We start from the raw sequence: 23315 nt of genomic DNA on the forward strand, positions 1-23315 counted from the left end.
CAGATAGAACCAGCAATTGGCTTCCCTGTGAACAGTGAGCCAATTATTGCCTCCTTTTAATAAAGCAGGAAAAATTTCTTCTGTCAACAAGGCTTCATCACTGCTGTAAAACAAGCAATCAGACTCCCACTGAAGCACCACGAGGAGCAGGGATTGAGCATGCCAATGGTCAGTTCGTTTCTCCAAGCTTCCTCAGCATCAACAACTGAAAGAGTAGCCAGAGAAGGCAGTGAGTTGTCTATGCACGTGATGCTGAATCTCCTGAACTGTGAGGCATCCTGGCTGTTTCTTCCATTTATATGGTGGTTCTTTGAAGTTGCCATTTAGAGAAAAAATAATGGTGTGGCTTTCACCTGTGCCATTAATAGCAGTTTGATCTGCAGGGCTCAGCTGCTTCAGCTTTGCAGAGCATGGAGATATGGAATATCATCTGCTGAAGGCTGCAGATCAAATCCCTGCTAAAGACACAGGAGCAGGCAGCACTGGTAGAATGGTTGTTCCATATAGGATTAAATATCCAGAAAATGGCTAAACACACATATCTTTGTAATGCCCAAACGGTCAAATGAAAGAATGAAAAAGCAGTTAATCCATTACTGATGTATATAATAATAAGGATTAGGGTTGCCATATTCTGAATCCACAAAACCAGGACATTTTGCGGGGGGAGGGCTAGGATTTTTTTTAAAAAAAACACTGAGCAATATATAAAGGTCTAGGGAAAGCCCAATTTTTGCAAAGCCCAATTTTTCAATTAAAACATCAACAATTGTAAAACCAGACATCTTAAATTCACTGCAGCTTACGGTGAGTGACTCAGGCCACAGCTAGACCTAAGATTTATCCTGGGATCATCCAGGGTTCGCCCCTGCCTGAGCACTGGATCCCCTGTGTGTCACCTAGATGAACAGGTTTGACCCCTGGATGATCCAGGGATAAACTTTAGGTCTAGCTATGGCCCCAGATGAGCCTGTGGAGGAGCGGTGATGCTCTGGAAAAGGCGTCAGATTGATGCGTCTTTTTCTCTGCTGCTGCCGCTCCACTGAGCAGGCTCAAGGCACCATTTTGGAGGTCAGAATTTCTCCAGCCAGCTGGACCAGGAATCCGAGATTCTTGCCCAGCCGGTTGGGACATTTCAGAATCTCCTGGAAATCAGGACATTCCCGTTTTTCCGGGACATATGGCAACCCTATGATGGATCAGACTGAAGACCGAACTAATCTAGCATCGTATTTCCCACATCTAAAGCCATCTAAGTTGGTGGACACCATCACATTCTAGCATTACATCTTCAGAAATTTGCAAAACCACACCAGGGAAATGGAACATTGAAAGCAGCCTGGATTAGATCTAAAATAAAAGGACCCATTTTTTTTCTGCACCCATCCTCCAATCTTTAGTTTTCCTCCTTCAAATGACACAGCACCAAGAGGGTTGATAATCTGGGGATGTGAGCCAGCAGAGTCAGCCAAATGTAATTATCATAGACCACTGAATGCTCATCAGATTGTAACCACCTTCGGTCACTATTGATGCAGGCTGGTTTTGAACTGATGACCTAGAGGTGAAAGGCCTTTATCTGTCAGACTACAAATATTGATCTCTAGACATCTCGAGGCTTCGGCCTTATGACAGAGATAAATGGGAACACCTCCTGGTAGGCTTGGCTCCCCTGACCTTTGCCTTATCTACAATGTATATGGAAAATCTGTTTTATTTAGTTTGCCTACAAAATGAGCAGTCCTCCCTAGTATGTACTAGGTCCAGATGTTTGTGTGTAACTGGGGCGTGACATAGAATGAGCATCCACTTATTGAGTTGCTGGTAAGGTTAGCTTGGTGTAGTGACCTCTATGTTTGCTGTGCTATTGTAGAGTACCAGGTCTGCCCCACATTCCCATCTTAAGAAGAAAGTGTGTGTGTGCGTGAGAGAGAGAGAGAGAAAATTTCTCAAATCCCCTTGCTTACCATTTTCATGTGCTGTAGACTAGTTGCTTTCCCCTGATCTACAGTTTTAGTGACTTTAAAACAACAACCAAGGGGCTTCTTCCTAAACAATCTCAACCAGAGATCATGTAGGCAACACAATGATATCACATGACACAACCATCAGGTCTCACAAAGCCAGATCAGAATGAGAAGAGAAATCATAGCCCTCACTCTGAATAGGTGTCTTGATGACACCATGTTATAGCCAATCAGATGCAAGATGGTGGCACAAAGTCCATTTAGAATGAGGACAACGTTTCCTGAATAAGCAAACATTTTTGCCCCATTATGTCAGTCTCCTCAAACAATGGCCAAAATGCGGAGGAAGCATTTGTTTCAGGAGGGTAATATTTTTCATTAAGTGATCCTCCCTGATTTGTGTCAACACTCATATATAGCAAGGTGCTCACCAAATGAATGTTTGACAGCATACTTGGCCCTGCCCTCAGTCTATTTTTTTAATTGCTGTATTTTGAGGTGAGGGTAGAAAATGTTTATCCATTCATTGTTTTTGTCACTAGAAAAAAGAAACTTGCAAAATTGTACCAAGAATTGGGGAGGAGGGGCTGATGACAGCACTACAATGCCAGCCAATCAGAATTGTGCACTGCCAGCTTCTGCTGTAAGCGTGCTTTTAGATTCCTTCATCCTATGATGAGTGGGCAGGAGTTGAATGGGTAAAAACACTGTAATTAGTTGTAGCTTCATAGTGTCTCACTTTAAAAGATACATTTGTTTTGGATCACTGTCCTTGGATTTGTACTTAGGTCTTATTTAGTTTGGAAATAATTTAAAGGCACCCACACATTCAAGTTTTAGTTGGCGGATGGTAGGTTTGGCACTTAGAATATAACTAATTACAGCTGAAGAAGCCAATTTTCTTGCCTGTGGGGAACCACCAAGAAATTATGGCATAGCAGAGTTAGCCATAAGGCCCAAATTGTTCAGAGGCTTAACTAAAGTGGGATTGCTGATATTGGACGTGATGCAATTATTTTCTAATTTCAAATGAATTTGATTTGAACCCTAAATCCTAAATGTTCCCAATAGAAAGACTCTTTCCAGTGTAGCAGGTTATGGCAATTGTTTCTATAGCAAGTGTAAATTACTCCCAACAGCTGGGGATATCTATGTACTTCTATGTCGTGTTCACACAAACACTTCAGTGTGGTACCTGTGGGAGAAGCCTTGCCTACACTGCTTCAAACCACTTCAGCATGTTGTGACCTGGCCTGTGCACATCTACCATCATGGGCCGATTCAGGTTTTGGCACATCACTGGAAGTTTATGAAAAGAAGCATCTATTGGTGTGCCCAAAACCTAATCCTAGTGGATAGGCCTTGAATTATTCTGGTCACCTCTGCTAAAATCTAAAACCAGTAACCAAGGTTGCGTTCATTCTTTGATACCATTTTGTCATTTTCAGTATCCATCACTCTATTGATCTGGCTGTCTGGCAGTCTTAACAAAGAGAAATGGAATTTCCATCTCTCTCCAAGATGTCATTAAGCCACAAATTATAGAGATGGGGTTGTTATTAATGTAGACATTTATGAAGAAAAAGCTGACACCTAAGTAAAATGTGTATGAGAGGAAAAATGTTCACATGGCATACATTATTTTCAGCCACTCTAAAGAACCCGAAGAACATTATCTGTGCTTTTCAACTTATCTCTCTCCATCTTTGTGCATTGTTTATTTCATCAGGTTTCTCTGGCAATTGCGTTGGCTGTGGCAAGAAAGGCTTCTGCTACTTTACTGAGTTTTCCAATCACATCAATCTTAAGTTGACCACCCAGCCCAAGAAGCAGAAACACTTAAAGTATTATCTGGTCAGGAATGCACAGGGAACCCTGACCAAAGGATCTGCAATTTGCTGGAAGGGGGCAGGTGAGATAATGAAACTGTCCCATTAGAGTTCTGGAACTTCTCTGGAGGGTTTATTTACCAGAGATATACCAGAGACTTTCCTCTTTGCCCAGGCATATGGCGGCACATCTTAATCACCCACATGTTTAGTTTTTTAACAGTTTTTAATGCTTTATGTGTGTATGCTCTGTGTTTTAGAATTTTAAAAATTGTATACTTGTTTTTTTCTTAATTTTAGAATTTCTGTAAACCGCCCAGAGAGCCCTGGCTACGGGAGCGGTATATAAGTGTAATAAATAAATAAATAAATAAATAAACAGCAAATCATGGGTTACAACTCTGTGTTGTTTCTCCCTCAACAACCCAGATGTTACTGAGTACCACTGGGTTGTAGTGCAAAATGGAGATGCATGTGGCATAATCCATGTGGACACACAAAGTAAAATCCATCATAAGTCCTACTTGGAGTAGACCCATTGAAATGAATAAGACTTATGTTATATTCATTTCAGTGTGTCTACTCTAAGTTGAACTTACATTGGATTTTACCCATTGTACACACACATAAAGAAACGTTGGTTGTCTATGGCACTCCCACACGTCTGCTGCATATTTACAAATGTACATTTTTCCTTTACAGGCGATAGAGCATACAACTGCAAACAATGGTTTATATGTGGTTAACGCATTTACCACCATAAGTGTGGATTGACCTTATAGGCTAGTCTTGTGCAAACCCTAGCGAACATTCTTCAGTCTATTATGCCCCACTTGGTAGGGGACTGTTCTTTTTTTCTGTTATATCTAAATATAATATAATATATATATTAATACTTCAGTCTGACCAACCTCACCAGATACTATGAGGCTAAAAGGTTGCTCTGAACTCTTTGGAGAAAGCTTGGGATACTTAAAAATAAATAAAAGCATGCAGACAGATGGATGTAAAAATCATTTATCTGTTATGAATAATGGTTTTCTTGTTTGAAGCCATATAATATATATGAACCTGCCTGTGCTGGAAATGTAAAAGTTCAAGTGTGACAGAAAACATGTGCAGGCATAAAGTGAACCGTTCATATGGTCAAAGAGCATCTTGCTTTTTTAGAGTTCAGAAGCCGGCAATCCACCTCCAGCACTTGCTCCAACACATTGTTCCAGCCTCCAGAGAATACAAGCTCCACAGTCACTCCCATGAACGAGATGGTCCCAGCAGTACATCCAGCGGTTCAAACTGGGATGCATCAGATGGGTAAATGTGAAGTCGTCATCTCTTAGATGTCACAGTCCGCGTTTTTCTTTCTGTGCATGTAAAAGCAGCCTGGACAGATATGGGCAACTCGTGATTTATTTAGAAGACTGCTACTCCAAAATAAAGCCAGAGACTTACGGTGCAAAGAGCATAGGTGATTCCTGGGTTTCTGCTTTAGCTCTTACAGCTAGAAGCAGCTATATTTTTCTGGAAAATAAAAACAACGTGACCCCAGTGCTAAATCTGTGTCCTCTGGATTTGCATTGTGGATTGCAACCGCTTGCCATTCATACACAGGACTACTAAGGCCTGAAGATGAATGTGGCGTTACACCCCACAAGCCAGTTCCCAAATGTATGTCTGCAGTTTGTAAGTCTGTGGTGGGTTTAGAATGTTGGCCTGAGTGGGTGAAGTTAGAATGTCTTGGGAGGGGGAGGAGTGAGATATAAGGGAATGACTGAAGGAATTGTGAGTGCCTTTTTAGGTACTCTTAGAGTCTTTAGTGCTCTCTGTGTGTTAGCTCTTGGGGTTTAGAGTACTGGAGAATTTGAGGTTCAGTGTAGAGAGTAGTGTCTTTGGAGTGTGGTGTGCACATAGTTGATGTATATTAAACAATACTGATAATAAAGAAAGCTCAAGAATGATTGTTTGAGAGAAAGGAAAGCGCGTATGTGAATGGGTGAAAGGATTGGATGAAAGGTTTCAAAAAGGTTTTAAAATGTTTTATTTTGAAACAAAGCTTGTGAACTTTTAAAATAAATTTCAATTATTTTGTTTTAACTACCACAAAAATCCCACGTGTCTGTTTGGCATTTATCATCTGATGTTTATTCATTTAACACCCACTCTGTCAATAATTCCCCTCCGCACATATAATTCACAGCACTTTAATTTATTATTGAAATCCTTCTCCATTTAACCCCTTTCTCCACATAGTTTGGAGGAAGGCGGTGTTTGTCCCTCGCCTCAGGCATATCAAGCGGTGGTGCTTGGCTTGAGCAGGGAGTAGCCGCAGCCAGGCCTGGTGTTCAGAGCCTGTGTCATGGCAATGAACATATGTGATACAGATGTAGCCCCTGAGAAAGCATCTCACTATGTAGGCAGATCCTAAAATATACATGGTACATGGCACAAGATGATGCAGGAGTACCTGGTAGTTTGGGTTCTGACTGCTGTTTTAATTATGGCAGGGGCAAAGGGCGGTATGCAGCTGCTGGTTCAGTTGGGTGGCTTCATCCATGCAGCAGTTTTTCTGCCCACTCGCATCCCTTGCTGTATTCTCTGACCTATAATTGGCCTCCAAGCCCCACTTCCTGGAAGAATCCTGGAAGGTGGTTGGCTGGATGGGCAGCCTCCCTGGGTTGACTTAGGCCCGTAGGCGGGAGATTGCCCTCCTCTTCCTTATGTTATGAATTCAAACACCATTAGGTATGTACTTATGGAACAGTGTACTTCCCTTTGCTTTTGGACTGGGCAATGTACTGGGCAATGCAGCCCTCAAGAAAAGATATGTAGCTTTGACAATAGTATTGGGGTCTTTATAATGTATTTTTTAGTAGGAATAGTTCTAGTACATTCAGTTGAAATGCACCATGGCCTACTGAAGGCAGACTTTAAATTGTACAACTGCATCTACAAAATAACTCTATTTCCTATTTTCTCTCCTTCTTATTGATGCAGCTCCTGATCACCTCCCGTCAACTGCATGCTACCCAGTTTACAATGGCAAAGACTCTCCCCAGCAAAACTCAGTGAAAAGCAATTTATCTTCCATGACAAGACCATCTGTATTAGGTATTCTTTCTTTCTTTCTTTCTTTCTTTCTTTCTTTCTTTCTTTCTTTCTTTCTTTCTTATATTCCTAGCCCTTGACTCTTTGCAAGGCAGCTTACAATAAAAATGTTTAAAACAAAACTATTGAAAAAGCATAATAAAAACTATATTAGTTTCAAAACATATATAGGAGACCAGCAGTAAGATTAATACAGATTTAGCAGAATAAAGAAATATTTAGGAACCATTTAAAAGATCACAAGAGAGGGTCCGAGGGATGTACAGATTTTATAAAATCTGTTCTGTCTGGGTTTTGCGGATTGTCAGGTGCCTTTTCGTCTGCTATCTGTTCATTGGCAGAATCTGATTTTTCCTAATTTGCACAAATTCCCAAATTTATGCAAATTCTCCCCAAAATGCACATTTTCAAACTTTAGCCAATGGAGAAAATGCGTATTTTGGGCTTGGCATAAAATTCTGGAAAGTAAAAAAAAAAGGGGGGTGTATCTGCAAGTCCGCAGAATCCGTGCAGCTTGGGGAGAGCCAGTCTACTGTGGAATCTACTGGTTGGATTCATATAAATCTGAACTCATTGATTCCATTGCCGATTTCTCCGACATCCCTAAGAGGGGGGCAAGTGGACTTCTTTGGAGAAGGAATTCCAAATGTATGGAGCCACCACTTAAAAGAACCTGTCTCTACTACTGATATGTCAAGAATATCTGGCTTAGGGTCACTTTGCATGTTACGGAAATAGCAGATACACTCCTGTATAGCATGTGCCAATGGCGTTACTGATAGAATTATCTGTTGCACATATATGTTTCAACTACACTTGGCCTTGGATCCAAGTGGTGCAATATATACAAGGTTAGGCTCTGTGAGATGGGTACTTGGGAGTGGTGGCTACCTGGAAGATAGATTCTAGAAGGTGCTGATTGAAAACTCCTGCTTGACCCCTTTTTATTTGTGTGATGGAGTCCCAGAGGGTTTCCTCTTATCTCCCATACTTTTTAATATATTTATGAAGCCGTCATGTGAGGTCATTTGGGGATCTGCAGCGAAGTGTCATCAGTATGCTCACTGATAACACCAAGCTGTATTTCTTCTTTACATCTGACTCAGCCCAGTCAGTAAAAAGGCTGGATTGGTTCTCAGATCAGTAATGGACTAAATGAAAGCCAATAAACTGAAATCCAATTCAGAGATGGCTCTTCGTAGCTGGTTCCTCTGCCTGGGGATGTGTGGTCCAGCTTTGTCACTAGAGGCCTAGTGACCAGGGAGCTGTCTTCATGGCACTGGGTTGGCACAATGGCTCAGCCTCCCTCCTCAGCCTTGCGCTTTCCCTCTCCCAGGGTGGCTTCAGGTAATCCTGACGCTGAGGAGGGAGTGTGGGGTCTCTGGGCAGCCATCTGGGTCTGCTCAGCCAGTGCTGTCTCTGCTTCATGGGCAGAACCAAGCCTCTTGCGTATTTGGAAATCAATTTCTGCCCTTTTTCGATTGCTATAGGATTTATGGGAATTTGTGGGTTGTTATTATTATTATTTTTTTACTTAGGTCAGCCCAAGACGGTGGTACGGACTTTCAGTACTAGTGATTTATTAACACTGGGGCTTCTCCCTGTGGATTTGCTAGAAGACAAGTGAATGAATGGCTCAAATGTAGCACAAGCAGCTGTATGCTGCCATCATGTGGTAGAACTATAACATATATCAGTGAAAGGGAAACTTGCTAACTAGTGTAAAGCCCATGTAAACTAGTGTAACTAGTGTAACTAGTGTAAAGCCATGGGCACGTCCTGCCCCTTTCGTGCTTTATTGCCCCTCAGTCCCCTCACCACAAAAGGGCTCATGAATAATGCAAATGTTCTCATGTATAATGAATTCCCCCTCCAAAATTTCCATGCAGCATGCCCCCACCCCTTCTATTGCACTTCTAGTTGGTTGCCTTTCTGACTGGCAGAGGCAACATAACTGTGCAGCTGGGCCAGGGCCTGCCTTCTTCCCACACTGATTGGTCAAGCAGGGCTGTCCATCATCCCACTGGAGGAGGGGCTGCCATACCTGTTTGGCAGAGAGGAAATTAATTGCTATTAAAGCTCGAGCTTTGTATTTCCCCCCAACAAATTTTCTGCACATTTACACTGCTCAAGCTTCAGTTTAAAACAAAAACGAGCAAACTCGGTCTGGTGGATGTCTAATAATAACCCGTACACTACCATATTCTTATATAAGATACTTCCTGTAAGACTGCAAACCTTTGCACTTGAAGGGCCACACCAGTCACAGAATATTTGTAATCAGGTGGTTTTATTTTCTGTTTTAAATAATTTGCAACTCCACACATCGACTCTGAAGATTGGGGAAGTGGTGTGTGGGGAGGAAGGGATGTTTCACCATTTCCCTACTCTAAACCTTGCCCTGGTCAAAACATAATAGATACCTATAGGCAGTGTGGACAGGTGAGCTCAGTATACATGATGTCACATATTTTATTGACAAAAATGCAGTCTCAGGAGGCTATGAGTTAAGTGGAGGACTGGGCAGCAAAACATACTGGTTCCTCTCTATTCGGCCCTGGTTAGGCCTCATCTAGAGTATTGCGTCCAGTTCTGGGCTCCACAATTCAAGAAGGACGCAGACAAGCTGGAGCGTGTTCAGAGGAGGGCAACCAGGATGATCAGGGGTCTGGAAACAAAGCCCTATGAAGAGAGACTGAAAGAACTGGACATGTTTAGCCTGAAGAAGAGAAGATTGAGGGGAGACATGATAGCACTCTTCAAATACTTAAAAGGTTGTCACACAGAGGAGGGCCAGTATCTCTTATCAATCCTCCCAGAGTGCAGGACACGGAATAACGGGCTCAAGTTAAAGGAAGCCAGGTTCCAGCTGGACATCAGGAAAAACTTCCTGACTGTTAGAGCAGTAGGACAATGGAATCAGTTACCTAGAGAGGTTGTGGTCTCTCCCACACTAGAGGCCTTCAAGAGGCAGCTGGACAAGCATCTGTCAGGGATGCTTTAGGGTGGATTCCTGCATTGAGCAGGGGGTTGGACTCGATGGCCTTGTAGGCCCCTTCCAACTCTGCTATTCTATGATTCTATGATTCTATATCCTAGTTAAATAAGCATCAAAGATGAGACTATTGCAATGAAAAGGGGTTCACGGCATAACCACTGGCCCTTGTCCAAAAGGTAAGGCAGATCATGGGTAGTATCCAATGCTGTCACAGCGCTAGTGCTAGTGATGTTGAGCTAGCATAAACCAACATTTGCACAACATCACTAGCGCTTGCTGGGCAAAGGGAAAAAGTGGCAGTCAGCAAGCACTAACGATGTCATGCTGGTGCTGTTTTATGCTAGCGCAGTGACAGCACGGGATATGCCCATCCGCCCCGGATTGCTTGCTATCAGGTGCACAGCATTTGATGTGCGGTGCGTTTTTTCCAAACACCACCACATGTCTTTTTCTTCACTGTAATATCTAGGGCAGCACTCCCCCATTCCCCACCACCAGCACCGCCACTCCCTGCCACCAAGATGTGTTGGACTACAGCTGCCACCATCCCTGACCAGCACAGCCATGATGAGTGAAGATGAAATCTGACACATCTGGAGGGCACCAGGTTGGGGAAGCCTGGTGTAGGGATACTCAATACACTATGTCATTTGCACCACCACCAACAAAAAAACCCACAGTAGTCTTTTCTTCATTTTTTACTCCAGGGAAGTCATAGAGCCCCTGATTGAGACCCTAGCATAAGAGGTACTTTTAAGAACTGGATTGGGGGCCCTTCGTTTACTCAAGATTAAAAATAGACATAGCTGCTTTACACCTTTAAAGTAATGTGTTTTATTTCTGAAGCTCCTCTCTCCACTTTTTTTTTTTGCTAGTGTTGCAATGTGTTTTAAACATTTTCAAAATTGCTTATTGAGTGGATATAGATTTTGTATTAGTTTTTGTATTGCTCAGTTTTTGTACTCCATCTTGTGCCTATGGAAAGACAGCAGAAAAGGTGGCTGTGGTTGTTTTAATCATTGAAATATCGAAGCATGTTGTTGTTGTTTTACAAAAGGGAAAAAAGGGAGCCTTTTAAAATAACAGTTTCTGGATTCTTTTGTGATATCTAGGCACTTTAACAAACCCAGGGCCTCCTAAAAAACGGCACAAAGGATGGTCCCCAGAGTCTCCATTGTCCAACGATGCTTGGAATTTGCAGCCCAACCCACAAATTGCAAATAGAAATAAAAATGGTAAGTGAGGCTTCTTTATTTAAGGGCTTTTAATAGGTGGACTCTGGCCATATGTTTGCTTGTAAGTTGGCAGACTAAAGGGATCTGTATCACTGGACTAGAAATATATGTAAGCCCAGGGGGGAATCTGCACATCATTCCCAGGGCGCTTCTAAGCGACCCCAGTGCGGCCCCAAAGCGATAATGTAACTTACCTGGAGAAGAGCCGAGGAGGGAGTTGGGTGGCGGCGGCAAGGACGTCTCTTCCTCGGCTCTTCTCCAGGTAAGTTACATTATCGCTTTGGGGCCGCACTGGGGTCGCTTAGAAGCACCCTGGGAACGACGTGCGGATTCCCCCAAAGAGTCCCAGTTCAGCTCTTCGAGGTTCCCAGATGGCCAGGCCACCTTATTTTATTTATTCCATTTTATTTATTCCATTTCTGTACCGCCCAATTGCTGAAGCACTGTGGGCTGTTTACAACCTTTCCTCTGGCCATTGATTGGTAGTTTCTCACCTTTGGCTTAGATTCCCCATCCCACCCCCCAACTCTAAAAGGCTGAAATGCCTCTTCCAAGGCTGAATGACTGGCAGGAAGAATTTTCAGCTTCAATAGGCTGGTATCTTTGGCCCCGCCCCTTGGGCCATTAGCCCCACCCACCACTGGATTGTGCATACACCCCCTAGAACTTCCCCGAGATGAAATCCATCCTTCGGACTGAAAGAAATTTAACATCTCTGGAAGAAAGGTATCTACGTGGAGGCTTTTGAGTTCATGTTTATTGTATCTGTTTCACGGTCTTTGGCTACACTTGGCTTTAAAGGTTCATCTTGTGTCTCTTACTTCTTCAAGCTAAGCAAATTTTCAAATGTTTTTAGATAATATTACTTGGAGCCAGTGTGGCATAGTGGCTAAGGTGTTGGACTGGGAGTCGGGAGGTCTGGGTTCTAGTCCCCACTCAGCCATGGAAACCCACTGGGTGACTTTGGGCCAGTCACAGACTCTCAGCCCAACCTATCTCAGAGGGTTGTTGTTGTGAGGATAAAATGGAGAGGTGGAGGATTATGTACGCCGCCTTGGGTTCCTTGGAGGAAAAATGGCAGAATATAAATGTAATAAATACATGATATTAGAAGTAATGATCAAACTGTCTCCGAGGTAATACAGCATTTTCTTACGATTTATTTCTTACAACGCATTTATCACCTTTCTTCCCGAAAACGTGGGCAAGGGACATTTGGCATGATGTCACATGCCCAATGCGATTCTCAGGGAGCACCAATGTGGCTCTTGGACAGTTGAAATGAAAAGTAGTCAAAAGACAGTAACTTGGTCTTCTCTGCTTTCTGCCTCCTTTCATAGACTCATGCTGGAACAGGGAGAAATTGTTGGATTAGGAAAAACACCACTGACAGGAACCATCAGTGTATATTGGGCTGTGTCTTTGGCCCTTGTGATCACACAGGGTTTGAAAGCAGAAGTAGACAGGCATGTTTTCTTCCCCCTGTCTTCTGAGTTAGTATGTTAAACAAATATCTTTATTGCAACTCTTTATTAAGCTCTCTGAATTGATTCATAGATGGAGGAGGAGGAGGAGGAGGGCTGTCCTGCTTACCTCATGCTGCCTTGGTAGGACCAGCGTCTTCTCCGGTAGTGGCCTCTGGAGAGCCCGTTACCATTCCTGATAACTTGCTTAAAATATATAAAGCCAAGCCGGTCATATTTAAAGGTAACGCATAATGTATAAACACTTTAAAACTAAGGTGGTCTACTTTTTGTTTACCTTGCAAAGTATCCACTTGCATTGAAGCCTGGCAACCAATATGTTGTGCTTTGTTTCACAGGGCACGGAAACTTCCCCTATCTTTGTGGCAACCTTAATGATGTCATAGTGAGCCCTCTTTTGTATACATGTTACAAAAATGCACAGTCTCTGTCTAGGGCTTATGAGCAATACGGAGCCTCTACAATACAACCAATTTCAGAGGAAATGCAGCTCTTACTTACAGTCTATTACCTTGTTCAACTTGGTGAGTTCTCCTCCAACAGCCTGTAATGTCACATTTGAAAGGGTTTTTGATATGAACTAGCAAATCTGCAAATGATCGTGTAAAAAGAGGCTTTCCAAGTGGACATCAAAATACTTTTAGTTCACACATTGGCCCTGTTCGCATGTAATGTTAAACCACAGTTTAGCTTTACATACAGAAGCTGGAATGAGCATAAATGCAATTCAGCCTTTGAACTCCAACTCCCATGAGCCCCTATTCTACCAGTTTCACCCAACGTAATATTCTACTCCAAATAATTAAACCAATAAGAGACATGGAGGGCTCTGGATTCGTGGATGGTTTTGTTACTTTGCACAGTTTATTCGCTCCTGCCTTGTCTGACCCCAAAAGCACCACAGCCATTCAGCTATATAAGGTATAACTTCAGGAAACTCAAGGACAGCCCTCCCCAATATAGTGCCCTCCAGATGTTTTGAAATACAACTCCCATCATCCACGGCCATTGGTCATGCTGGCTGCGGCTGATGGGAGTTGTGGTTCAAAATGTCTAGAAAGGCACTAGGTTGGGGAAGACGGGTCTACGGCACACCATGTGTAAAATCAAAGCAATCGGCTTTTCGAAATGAGCTTCATTTGGCTCTCAGGCTCAGAATAGAGTGGAATAATTTTGTAAGCAGATTCACTCCTCGAATTTCCCTGCTTTTAACGCCACATTCGTGTTTTTGTAGCTTCGGACCAGGTGCCTTTGATGGAGGACTTGGAACAGATCTTCATGCGTTCGTGGCGGGAGTCGCATCTTTCTGAAATCCGGCAGTATCAACCGGCCATTCCACAAGCTTTTCCGCTGGTTCCTGGCCCAATTGCACCAGTGACGTCAGCTCAACTTCCCTGGTTAGCGGGGCTGGCAGCCAGCTCATGCAATGACAGCGTTCACATCATTGAATGCAACTATTCTCTAGCTGAGGGGCTCTCCGAAATGTTCAAGATGCTCATTGAGGGAAAGCTAGTAAAGACCAACTATGTGGTGATCATTTGCACTTGTAGAAACAGAACCATTGACTCTTGCATTGCTGTCACAGGTGAGCTACTGCGGAGACACATGGAACATTCTAGCATTTGTGTTAGTGAGCAGCTTGTGGCTTCCCCCCCCCACATCTGGGCCCAGTTTGTTAGCAATTTAATGAGCAAAGTACTTTACCTGTTGACACACACAAAGCAGAACTTCATATACCTGTTAGTTTATGAGGGCACATCTATTGAAAGTTTGCTTCAGGAATCAGATGTACTCACTTAAAACATTCTATCTTCACTGCAGGGGTGCAGAACCCCCAGCTCAGGGGCCAAATCCAGCCCACCAGGGGTTCACCTCCATTCCCAGGTCCCACCCTTTCCATCAACCACCAATTGTTTGGTGGTATCCCAGTCTTTGTGCAGTTCTTTCCCCATTCTACAAGCTTGAAGTGCCTCTCCTAAGGCTTAGTGACTGGCAGTAAGAGCTTTACGCTAGAATAGGCTGGTATCTTTGACCCCGCCCACCACTGGAATGCAGACCCTGAGAGCTTCTCCAAAATGTAGTTTGGCCCTTAGGCTGAAAGAGCTTCTGCCCTCCTGGCTGTGATTAACTCCCTACATTGTCAGAACTCCCATGGCCCTGTTCTCACATTACTAAGCATATACAGCGAATGTGTGTTCAGTGGACTGGCATAATGGTGGCAGGATCCTATGAATTCCCCCCCCCCCAAAAAAACCTAGTAATATTCCAAAATTAAATTGCTATTCCAAAGTTTATGTTTGGCCATTCTTTTCCTTACTCTGCTTTGAATCATGTTGATGAAATCGTTGGGGCCTATATGATCAAAATGTTCATGAGAAAAAGGACTGATTTTTAGTAGATATTTTTAGTGGAACTTGCCAGCTTGTGTAAAGTTGCCAGGCAGTCTCCCATCAAGACTCTGGCCAGATCCAAATCTACTTAATTTCAACAAGATTACTTTTTCATGGCATGCCCAAGGTTTTGGTAAAAAAAAAAAAACATATCGGTGGTAAGATGTGTTTGTATCATAACTGCATTTGAATTGAATTGCACATAACAGCCCCTTCCCCTCTTTTTTGTATCTCTTAGGGAAATACCAAGCAAGGATACTATCTGAAAGCATGTTCACTCCAGTGGAATACCAGAAAGAAGTTAGTTATGAACTAGTCACTGGGAAAGCAGAGGCTCTGGGGGCCTTCTTCAGTTCTCTCTGCCCAGGTATATTGTGGGATCACTATGCAGAGGCAGCCTTTTGAAAGACTTGCATGTTCTAAGAATCTAGGCTGTAGTTAGAGAGTCTGATCATTTGTAAGGCTTGACCTCTAGCAACATTTCCTGGGTCGCCTTATCCTTGTCAATGACTTAAGCCAGAGGTAGGCAATTTTGTGCCCACAGGCACCAATAAGCACCCAGATTCCTTTCTTGACACCCATCCAAGTGCCCTGCCCCTCCCACTTAAAAAGAAAGTGGAGCAGAACTGTATGCTAACACTACCACTGATGGGAGCAAAGTGGGTTTCAAGAAGCTGATGGACAGTTTTTAACTATAGGTGTGTATGTGTATAAGATTTTAAAATCCAGTCTTTCTATAGTGGCTGGCAGTTGTACAGACCGTTGTCTTGAAGACAGGAAACTATTTCAGGGCATTCAGCTGCCAAGAAGCTAGCCAACGGCCTCATTAGTATTTGCCCTGGTTCCATTTTGCACTTGCAGGATTTCATGCCAGCCGCCAGTCTGCTGTCTTTGGTTATTTTCTCTCCTGTGTAAGGAAGAAGAGCTATAATCCTTTTATTGTATTAAATGGTAATTTCACAGGTTTCATGGCTTGGTTAAGGCTGGGAGCTACTCAGAGTGTGACTTAATGGTTTAATTTAAAGAATGATGGCCATTTCAACTTTCCTTTTGCTAGATGGCGACATTGATGTTTTGTTGGACAAATTTTATCAAGAAAATCGAGCCCACATTTCATCATCTCTTTCCACCTCAGTGAATAAAACAGCAGCGCTGGATGTAACTGGAACAGCTGTGTGTACAAGTAAGTGAGGTGTATGCATAACACTGGACTCTCTAACATGGTCACACAGGGCAGGTGCCAGACTATTTTGCACCCTAGGCAAGGTGAGCTACTTGCACACACACCCACACACAAAAATTGCCAACTTTGATTTTTAAGAACACATGTTTCATAGAAAAAATGAAAAGCACAAAACCTGAACTTATTATGTTTTTTCTTAAAACTACTGATTTGTATAAAACTGTGACCTTAAAGGGTAGTACTGCGCCCCTCTGAGGTCTCCGCCCTAGGCGGCTGCCTAGTTGGCCTAATGGTAGCACCTGCCCTGGGTGCACATGGGCACCATGTTCCCATGGACATCTCCTGACTTTAATTTAACAATAATTGTTATTATCTGGGGAGCAGGCATGCTGCAAAGCTAAGGGTTGCCCTCGAGTGCCATCTTTATTTGGGTTCAAAAGTGTGGTTCTGTGTTTTGGAGCTCAGACCTCATCCATGCCTTGTACTTAGGACAAGTTAGGTTTTTTTTTTTAGTGTTGCCAGTTGCCTTCTGTGCATTTAGTCTTTTGTGCCTGGCCATGCCCCCTGAAGGCAGCCATTTTATGAGAGCACCTATGACATACCCAAACCCCAATTCCAAATGTGCCTTCCAACCCAAAGAGGTGGGTCATATGAGCATGTTTGCCTTTTCACATTTGTACCCCTTCCACCCTTTCTCCCAAGGAGTTTGGAATGGAACTTTAGATTCACAAGGACCCCATGAGATTGAGAGACAATGACTTGTTCAAGGTTGTCCGTTGAGCTTCATAGCTGAATGGGGACCTGGTAGTGGGCTATCGCTTGCATGTGCTGCTCGTGGGCTTTCAAGGGGCATCTGGTAGGACACTGTGAAAAACAGGCTATTTGTCTAATTGGGCCATTCCTCTTCCCCCTCTGGCACACTGCTGATCTGAACCTTTATGAATTATTTCAGTAGATTTGCTTGATTTAATATAACTGTATGAACTGATTAATTGCAGCTGTGTTTCGTTCTGCTTTGTAACATTAGTGAGTGGGTGAACAGATAACGTGCCTTGGCCCTCATCTATACAACACCTGGATTGCTTCTCATTAAATTTTAAGCCGATTTTTAGCTGATTCGAATTAGTAAACGAGCGTCACAGTACAGAGGCAACAGTGATTGTACTTGATGCTGCGCACATTCGCACATCCGCCATGGAGGAGGGACGAGTAAAACAATAAATTCTATATGCAGAGATCCGCATATTTTTATTGGTTGAAAGGAGAATGGAAACAAACAAAAAGGGGGGAAAGGGAAAGGCGCGGAGCGGAGTTCGTAGGTCTGCGGCGAGACTTGCGAGGGCATGTTTATGTGCTTAGGAATGAGAAGTGGCTGCTACCGCGGTGTCAGCCAGTCAAGTGGGTTCATTAAGTGAGCCAAGAAGGTTGAGGGGAGAAGAGAGAGAAGCCGTTTCCCCTCCAGGAGCGAGCAATCGCCCCTTCTTCCTGCCCACTTACTGCTTTCATTCTCCTCAAGGGTATGGGGAGAGTTTGGGCATTTTTTAAAAAAACAGATGTGTAAGCAACTCATGTGGGAGGGGGGCAAATGAAGCACGAGTGTGTGTAAGAAGGCTCGCTCACTGCCCGTTCGCCATCTTTGCTGTCAAATTCAAAGTGAAAACGGCGGGAAGGAACAAGGCAGCCGATAGGTGGGAGGGCGGGAAATTGGCCCATCAGATCAAAGCTACGCCCACATGTCAAAATGCGAGTTAGCTCCCCCACGGACACATAAGCATAATGCGATGCAAAGTCGAACGTCAATCTAAAAGTCATGGTAAATAGCGAATGCAAATAAGCGCATTTTTGCGGGTAAAAGCCGCTGCTGCGGTGAATGGGCGGCTGCATCACATTACCGATTGCGGGAATCTGCGCTGTTACATCGCTGTAAAGCGGCCATATAGATGTGCCCTTGGTTTCATTGTAAAACTTACATCCCTTAAAGAAAAAAGGAGATTTCAAAATGCATCGAGGATAGAGGATCCAGTCTTTTCCCCTCTTGAACATATGCTACAGCTGAGCTGTTTGATACCTGTAGCTGCCCTCATCAGGACCAGCTCCCTACTCTGATGCAAGGTCCCTTAGGCACGATTCCCCCTACAGGTGAACCCATGTAATCAGATCACTATGTTCCCTAAGCGATGCAGATTAATAGCTTCATCCCACGTACCTGTTTCCCTCGAATTATCCCCTACAGCGCTAAGCTGTCATTGTTGTTGTTGTTGCTAGCTAAATCACACACCCGGGCGGCCGCGCTCCTAAGATCCTTTGCATACCAGGAAAAGGGTTTAAGGGGGGAAGTGTAAAAAAATCATAAAAAATCAATGGATGACCCAATCCAATTCAAATTTGGTATGCTTAAAGCTCTCCTTAATATCTATTACTGTACCAATTTTGATGTCTTAACTTACGCAGATGTAAGCATTTGTTTAATTTAAAGCTTAAGAGTATCAAATTCTGCTCCTGCGCCCCCAGTGGCCACATGGAAAACAACAAATGATTCACTCCAAAACTAGTAGCAAAATAGGTCGGGTCTTTTGGCTTTATAGCACAATTAAAGCATGGGAGTGCTTCACAGTCAAAGCAGATTATAAACTGGAAAACTTCAGAGTACTTCCACAATAAAAGCAGATTATAAGCTGGAAAACTTCAGAGTCCTTTGCACGCAATTCGCAGTGATTGGACAGTATAACGCTGGTGTGATAAAGCTCTAAGGGTGTGCCGCCATGCCAGTGTTGTTCCAGATGCTGACATGGCTGTCCATAATATCCATGCTATAAATAACAAAATGAGCAAAATATGTAAATATGTAAATATTTAAATAAGCTTAGGAATAGGAATCTGGCTTTGAGCCAATAGCCCAGTGCCGCTAACACTGACTGGCAGCGATGGCTCTCTGGGTTTCAGGCAGGGCTCCTCCCTAGCCCTACCTGGAGATGACAGGGATCAAACCTGGGACCGTCTGCATGCCAAGCAAGTGCTTTGCCACTGAGCTCCCTTAATGTCCCACCATCTCTCTCACCATATTTTTACTTCCCCCCTTTAGGTTATAACCTGGAACGGCATCAGATCCGCCCCTTCCAGCTGGCAGTGGCCCAGAAACTGCTCTCTCACGTTTGCTCCATTGCAGACTCCAGCACCCAAAATCTTGACCTGGGTTCCTTTGAGAAAGTGGATTTTCTGATATGCGTCCCTCCTTCAGAAGTGACGTATCAGCAAACGTTGCTCCATCTCTGGCATTCAGGTGCTGATGGCCGCGAGTGTGTATCAAATTGCAAGTAGCGCCGCTTGAGCTTTGGCTGGCTGACCCTGATTCTCTTCCTTTAGGTGTTTTGTTAGAGCTTGGCCTGGAGAAGGAGCACCTGACAAAGCAGAGGGTAGAACAATACGTGGTAAAGCTCGACGCTGAGGCCCAGGCGAAGTTTAAAGCCTTTCTGCAAAACTCTAGGCAGAATCCCCATACGCTCTTTGTACTGATCCATGACCACGCTCACTGGGATCTTGTGAGGTAAGTATTGTTTTACTCGACAGGGTCTGATGTTAAGATTGGGGCTTGGTTGTGCAATAGCAATTGTACGGGATTATACAGTCATTTAAAAACTGTTCAGGCCTCACACTTCTAAAATTTCTTTTTTCACTGCCTGTCGTATTACACCATTGTGACTTAGTTATACTCCTGTACTATCAATAATAATAATAATAATAATAATAATGGATGTTTGTCTGTCTGTCAAGATGCCTTTCAGCACCATAGCACCAAAACCGTGAAACCTAGGCCTAAACTACACCAAGCAGGATATAGCACCATGAAAGCGGTAAATAGCGTGTTTCATGGGCCCCAACGGTTCTCAATGCACTTCAATGCTGCTATAAAGCAGTAGTGTGGCTCCTGCCTTTGACACCTAAAATGTAGTATGCATACTAAGGGGGCCTTGATTTTATTTTGTTTTAAAAATGCATTAATTAATTAATTGTAATTAATGTAATTAATCTTATGTGAACTGCCAAGAGAGCTTCGGCTATGGGGCAGTACACAAATGCAATAAATACTACTACTACTACTACTACTACTACTAATAATAATAATAATAATAATAAATGCGTCCATGTGGTTTAAGCCTGCAGTAATATCTTCAGCTACTAGGAGCTGGCTTCCCTAACCAGGAGAAGCCAGGAGAAATTAGTTGGCTGAGGGAAAGAGGGACAGAGTTATACACCTGCCTCCTGCTATGGAACAGCCCTCCCCATCACAGAAATGGAATGGGCTATTCCAACCTGTGTGAAGCCGGGTCCATTCACTAGCAAACAATAATTTGTAATACAATTCTGTATTAAATTAGCATCATTGTCAAATACATCCCACAGCTCGATTAGTGGTCCTTGCGAGTGTACGAAGGTTTAAAAATCGGTGGGTGTGCATTTTACCCTGTGTCGATATTCAGAATGCTAACGCTTGGCTGCACGTTCAACTTTTTTTTTTTTTTACAGTGCAGTTCACAGCCTTTATCCTCAGTCAGATCCAGCCACGGGGCTCGTGGACAGACTGCTGAACTGTAGAGAGGTGAAAGAGGCTCCAAATATTGTGACCCTTCACGTGACTTCTTTCCCCTATGCACTGCAGACGCAACACACCCGCATCAGCCCTTATAATGAAATCCACTGGCCTTCGTTATACAACAATGTAAGAAGATACAGCATGGCTCTAATGACCATGTTCTTCCAGGTTGTGACAAAATTGGTAAAACAATGGGGCTTTCAGCCATATTTTCTGATTTCCAGTCTTCAGAGACTTCTCTCATCTTTCTCTAACCCGAATCCTTTTATATCTCTTCTTCTTACCTTGACTCACTCATCTTTACTGTTCTTCCTACCAAGTAGAACCTATTGGAACTGCAGAGTTTTTGAGAACTGGGGAGTTATGATTACATCCAACATTTTGTTGACAATAAGAGAATGTAGTGTTCCACATTAGACCTGAGAATAGTGTTGTAAAGAGCAGTGGGAATCAGCACCTGCACTTTTTTATTAGCAGGAATGCTGACAACTCCAATGGAACCCCATTCCCTCTGATCTTAGCTGCAATTATCATTCTGTGGACCCAATTCACACATAATGTTGGCAAACCATGGGTTGATTAATTAACTCGCCATTTGCCATGGCATGTGCCTAGCACATGCCGCTTCTGCTTTGCATAATCAGCCTCTGATCGGCCCAATTAAAGGTTGCTTCATGACATGTGAATCCAGACACTATGGGTTTTAACTGTGGTTTAAACAACTCATAGTTTAACTATTTCTTAATTAACGCACAATTTGCTACATGTGAATGGGGCCATTGTTCCCTGTTATAATGCAGATTATTTGGTGGGGGAGGATTGGTCTTGAATGGGCAATTAAGAGCCATTGGCTTTGCTCCTGGCAGATATGAAAACTGCTAGAACTGGTTTGTGATACAAATCAACACAGCTGCCTGCATTTTTGGACCTTCCTTGGCTTTGGGGGCTATTGTGAGGAGCACCTGAACTTCAAAATGTACCACTACACCACTGCCTAAGACAGTACTCTATTACCCTGCAATGCCAGATAAGATCCCGGGGTGCACTCTCAATAAGTGAGGGCACTGGTCACGCGCTAGAAGCAATAGAAGAAAGCTGATGCTCACACTGTGTCTGGCATGGCTGATGCCCTGTGAATTGTCCTGCCACGAGCAGTTGCCTAATCTGCTTATGTGGTCAAGCCATCCCTAAATGGGTGTTTTGGCCAAGAGAAGAAGTAAGAACATAAGAAGAACTGCATCAGACCAAGGGTCCATTCAGTCCAGCGTTCTGTTCCCACACTGGTTAACCAGATGCCCAACGGAATCCTACAAGCGGGATATGAGTGCAATAGAGCCCTCCCACCCATGTTCCACAGCAACTGGTATATATAGGCTTACCTGCATCTGATACTGGAGGTAGCACATAGCCATCAGTGCTAGTAGCCATTGATAGCCTCCTCCAGGGATTTATCCACCCCCTTTTCAATCCATCCAAACTGGTGGCCATCACTCACGTCTTGTGGTACTGAATTCCAGAGTTTAACTCTGCACAGTGTGAAGACGTACTTCTTCTTATCTGTCCTGAATCTCCTACCAATCAGCTTCATGGAGTGAACCCGGGTTCTACTATTATGAGGCAGAAAAATGTCACTGTCTTGTGTGTGTATGTACATCTCTGTCTCTCTCTGTCTCTCTCTCTCTCACACACACACACTTTTGTGATAATTTAATGACTAGAATGGTGAACTCTTAATTATCATAGCCAACTCCTTTAATAGTGTCATTTTTTTCTAGGGTACGGACTTATACCATGAAAATAAGAAGTACTATGGATTGTCTGAGTTCATTGAATCCACTCTGTCTGGACATAGCCTTCCATTACTTCGTTATGACAGTTCTTTTGAAGCCATGGTTATGGCTTTGGGGAAGAGGTACAGTCTATGCCTTATTAAAATTAAAAGGGCAATATAGTTTGGTAGATAATGCAGCATTCCATGAAACTGGAGATTTGGGTTCTATTGTCAGTTATGCTCTCAGCCATAGACTTGATTGATAAAGTAGACATGATGTGAAGCATCTCACTTGGACTCACATCAAAATCTATCTGTTATCTATTTCTCTGTCTCTATATCAGGCGTGAAGCGGGAGGCAATGCCCTTGGTCAGGATTGCAATGTGCCGGGAGGAAGTTTAACACTTTCCTTCCCAGATGTGGTTCCAAAGAATCTCGCCCCCCCCCCCCCAGGAGGGAAGTCTCCATTGGCAGAAGAGCATTCACTGGGGGGCAATATTCTTTGAGTCAGCATGTCTGGTTTGTCTGGTTTTTGTGTGTCAGAGAGGTTGTGGAAGCATGGGAAGATTGTGTGTGCATGTGGGGGGGAGGAGGGAATGCCATCTTCTTTTAATTCACAAACTTACATCGTCGTTATATTTATTAGGCAACCAAGTGCCGGTTATAGCCAGAGAAAGCAACAACAAACACCATTCAATGCAATATATTATATTAACAACAACATTGCTATGACAAAGTTAAAATTCAGTATATTATATACA

The 23315-nt window shown here is 43.4% G+C and overlaps 1 protein-coding gene across 1 annotated transcript in view; it reads left to right on the plus strand.

Moving 5' to 3' along the window:
* Window positions 1-23315, plus strand: part of GREB1 (growth regulating estrogen receptor binding 1) — an 83020-nt gene that overhangs the window by 29415 nt on the left and 30290 nt on the right. Inside the window, exons 5-17 of the mRNA XM_063125837.1 lie at window positions 3697-3879; window positions 4967-5110; window positions 6791-6904; window positions 11012-11134; window positions 12692-12841; window positions 12957-13142; window positions 13853-14203; window positions 15247-15375; window positions 16066-16191; window positions 19274-19471; window positions 19555-19735; window positions 20716-20908; window positions 22558-22694. Of these exons, the coding sequence (XP_062981907.1) occupies window positions 3697-3879; window positions 4967-5110; window positions 6791-6904; window positions 11012-11134; window positions 12692-12841; window positions 12957-13142; window positions 13853-14203; window positions 15247-15375; window positions 16066-16191; window positions 19274-19471; window positions 19555-19735; window positions 20716-20908; window positions 22558-22694 (2215 nt within the window). The remainder of the gene's footprint in view (window positions 1-3696; window positions 3880-4966; window positions 5111-6790; window positions 6905-11011; window positions 11135-12691; window positions 12842-12956; window positions 13143-13852; window positions 14204-15246; window positions 15376-16065; window positions 16192-19273; window positions 19472-19554; window positions 19736-20715; window positions 20909-22557; window positions 22695-23315) is intronic.

The sequence above is a fragment of the Elgaria multicarinata genome, chromosome 4, assembly GCF_023053635.1.
Source record: "Elgaria multicarinata webbii isolate HBS135686 ecotype San Diego chromosome 4, rElgMul1.1.pri, whole genome shotgun sequence".
Taxonomy (NCBI): Eukaryota; Metazoa; Chordata; class Lepidosauria; order Squamata; family Anguidae; genus Elgaria; species Elgaria multicarinata.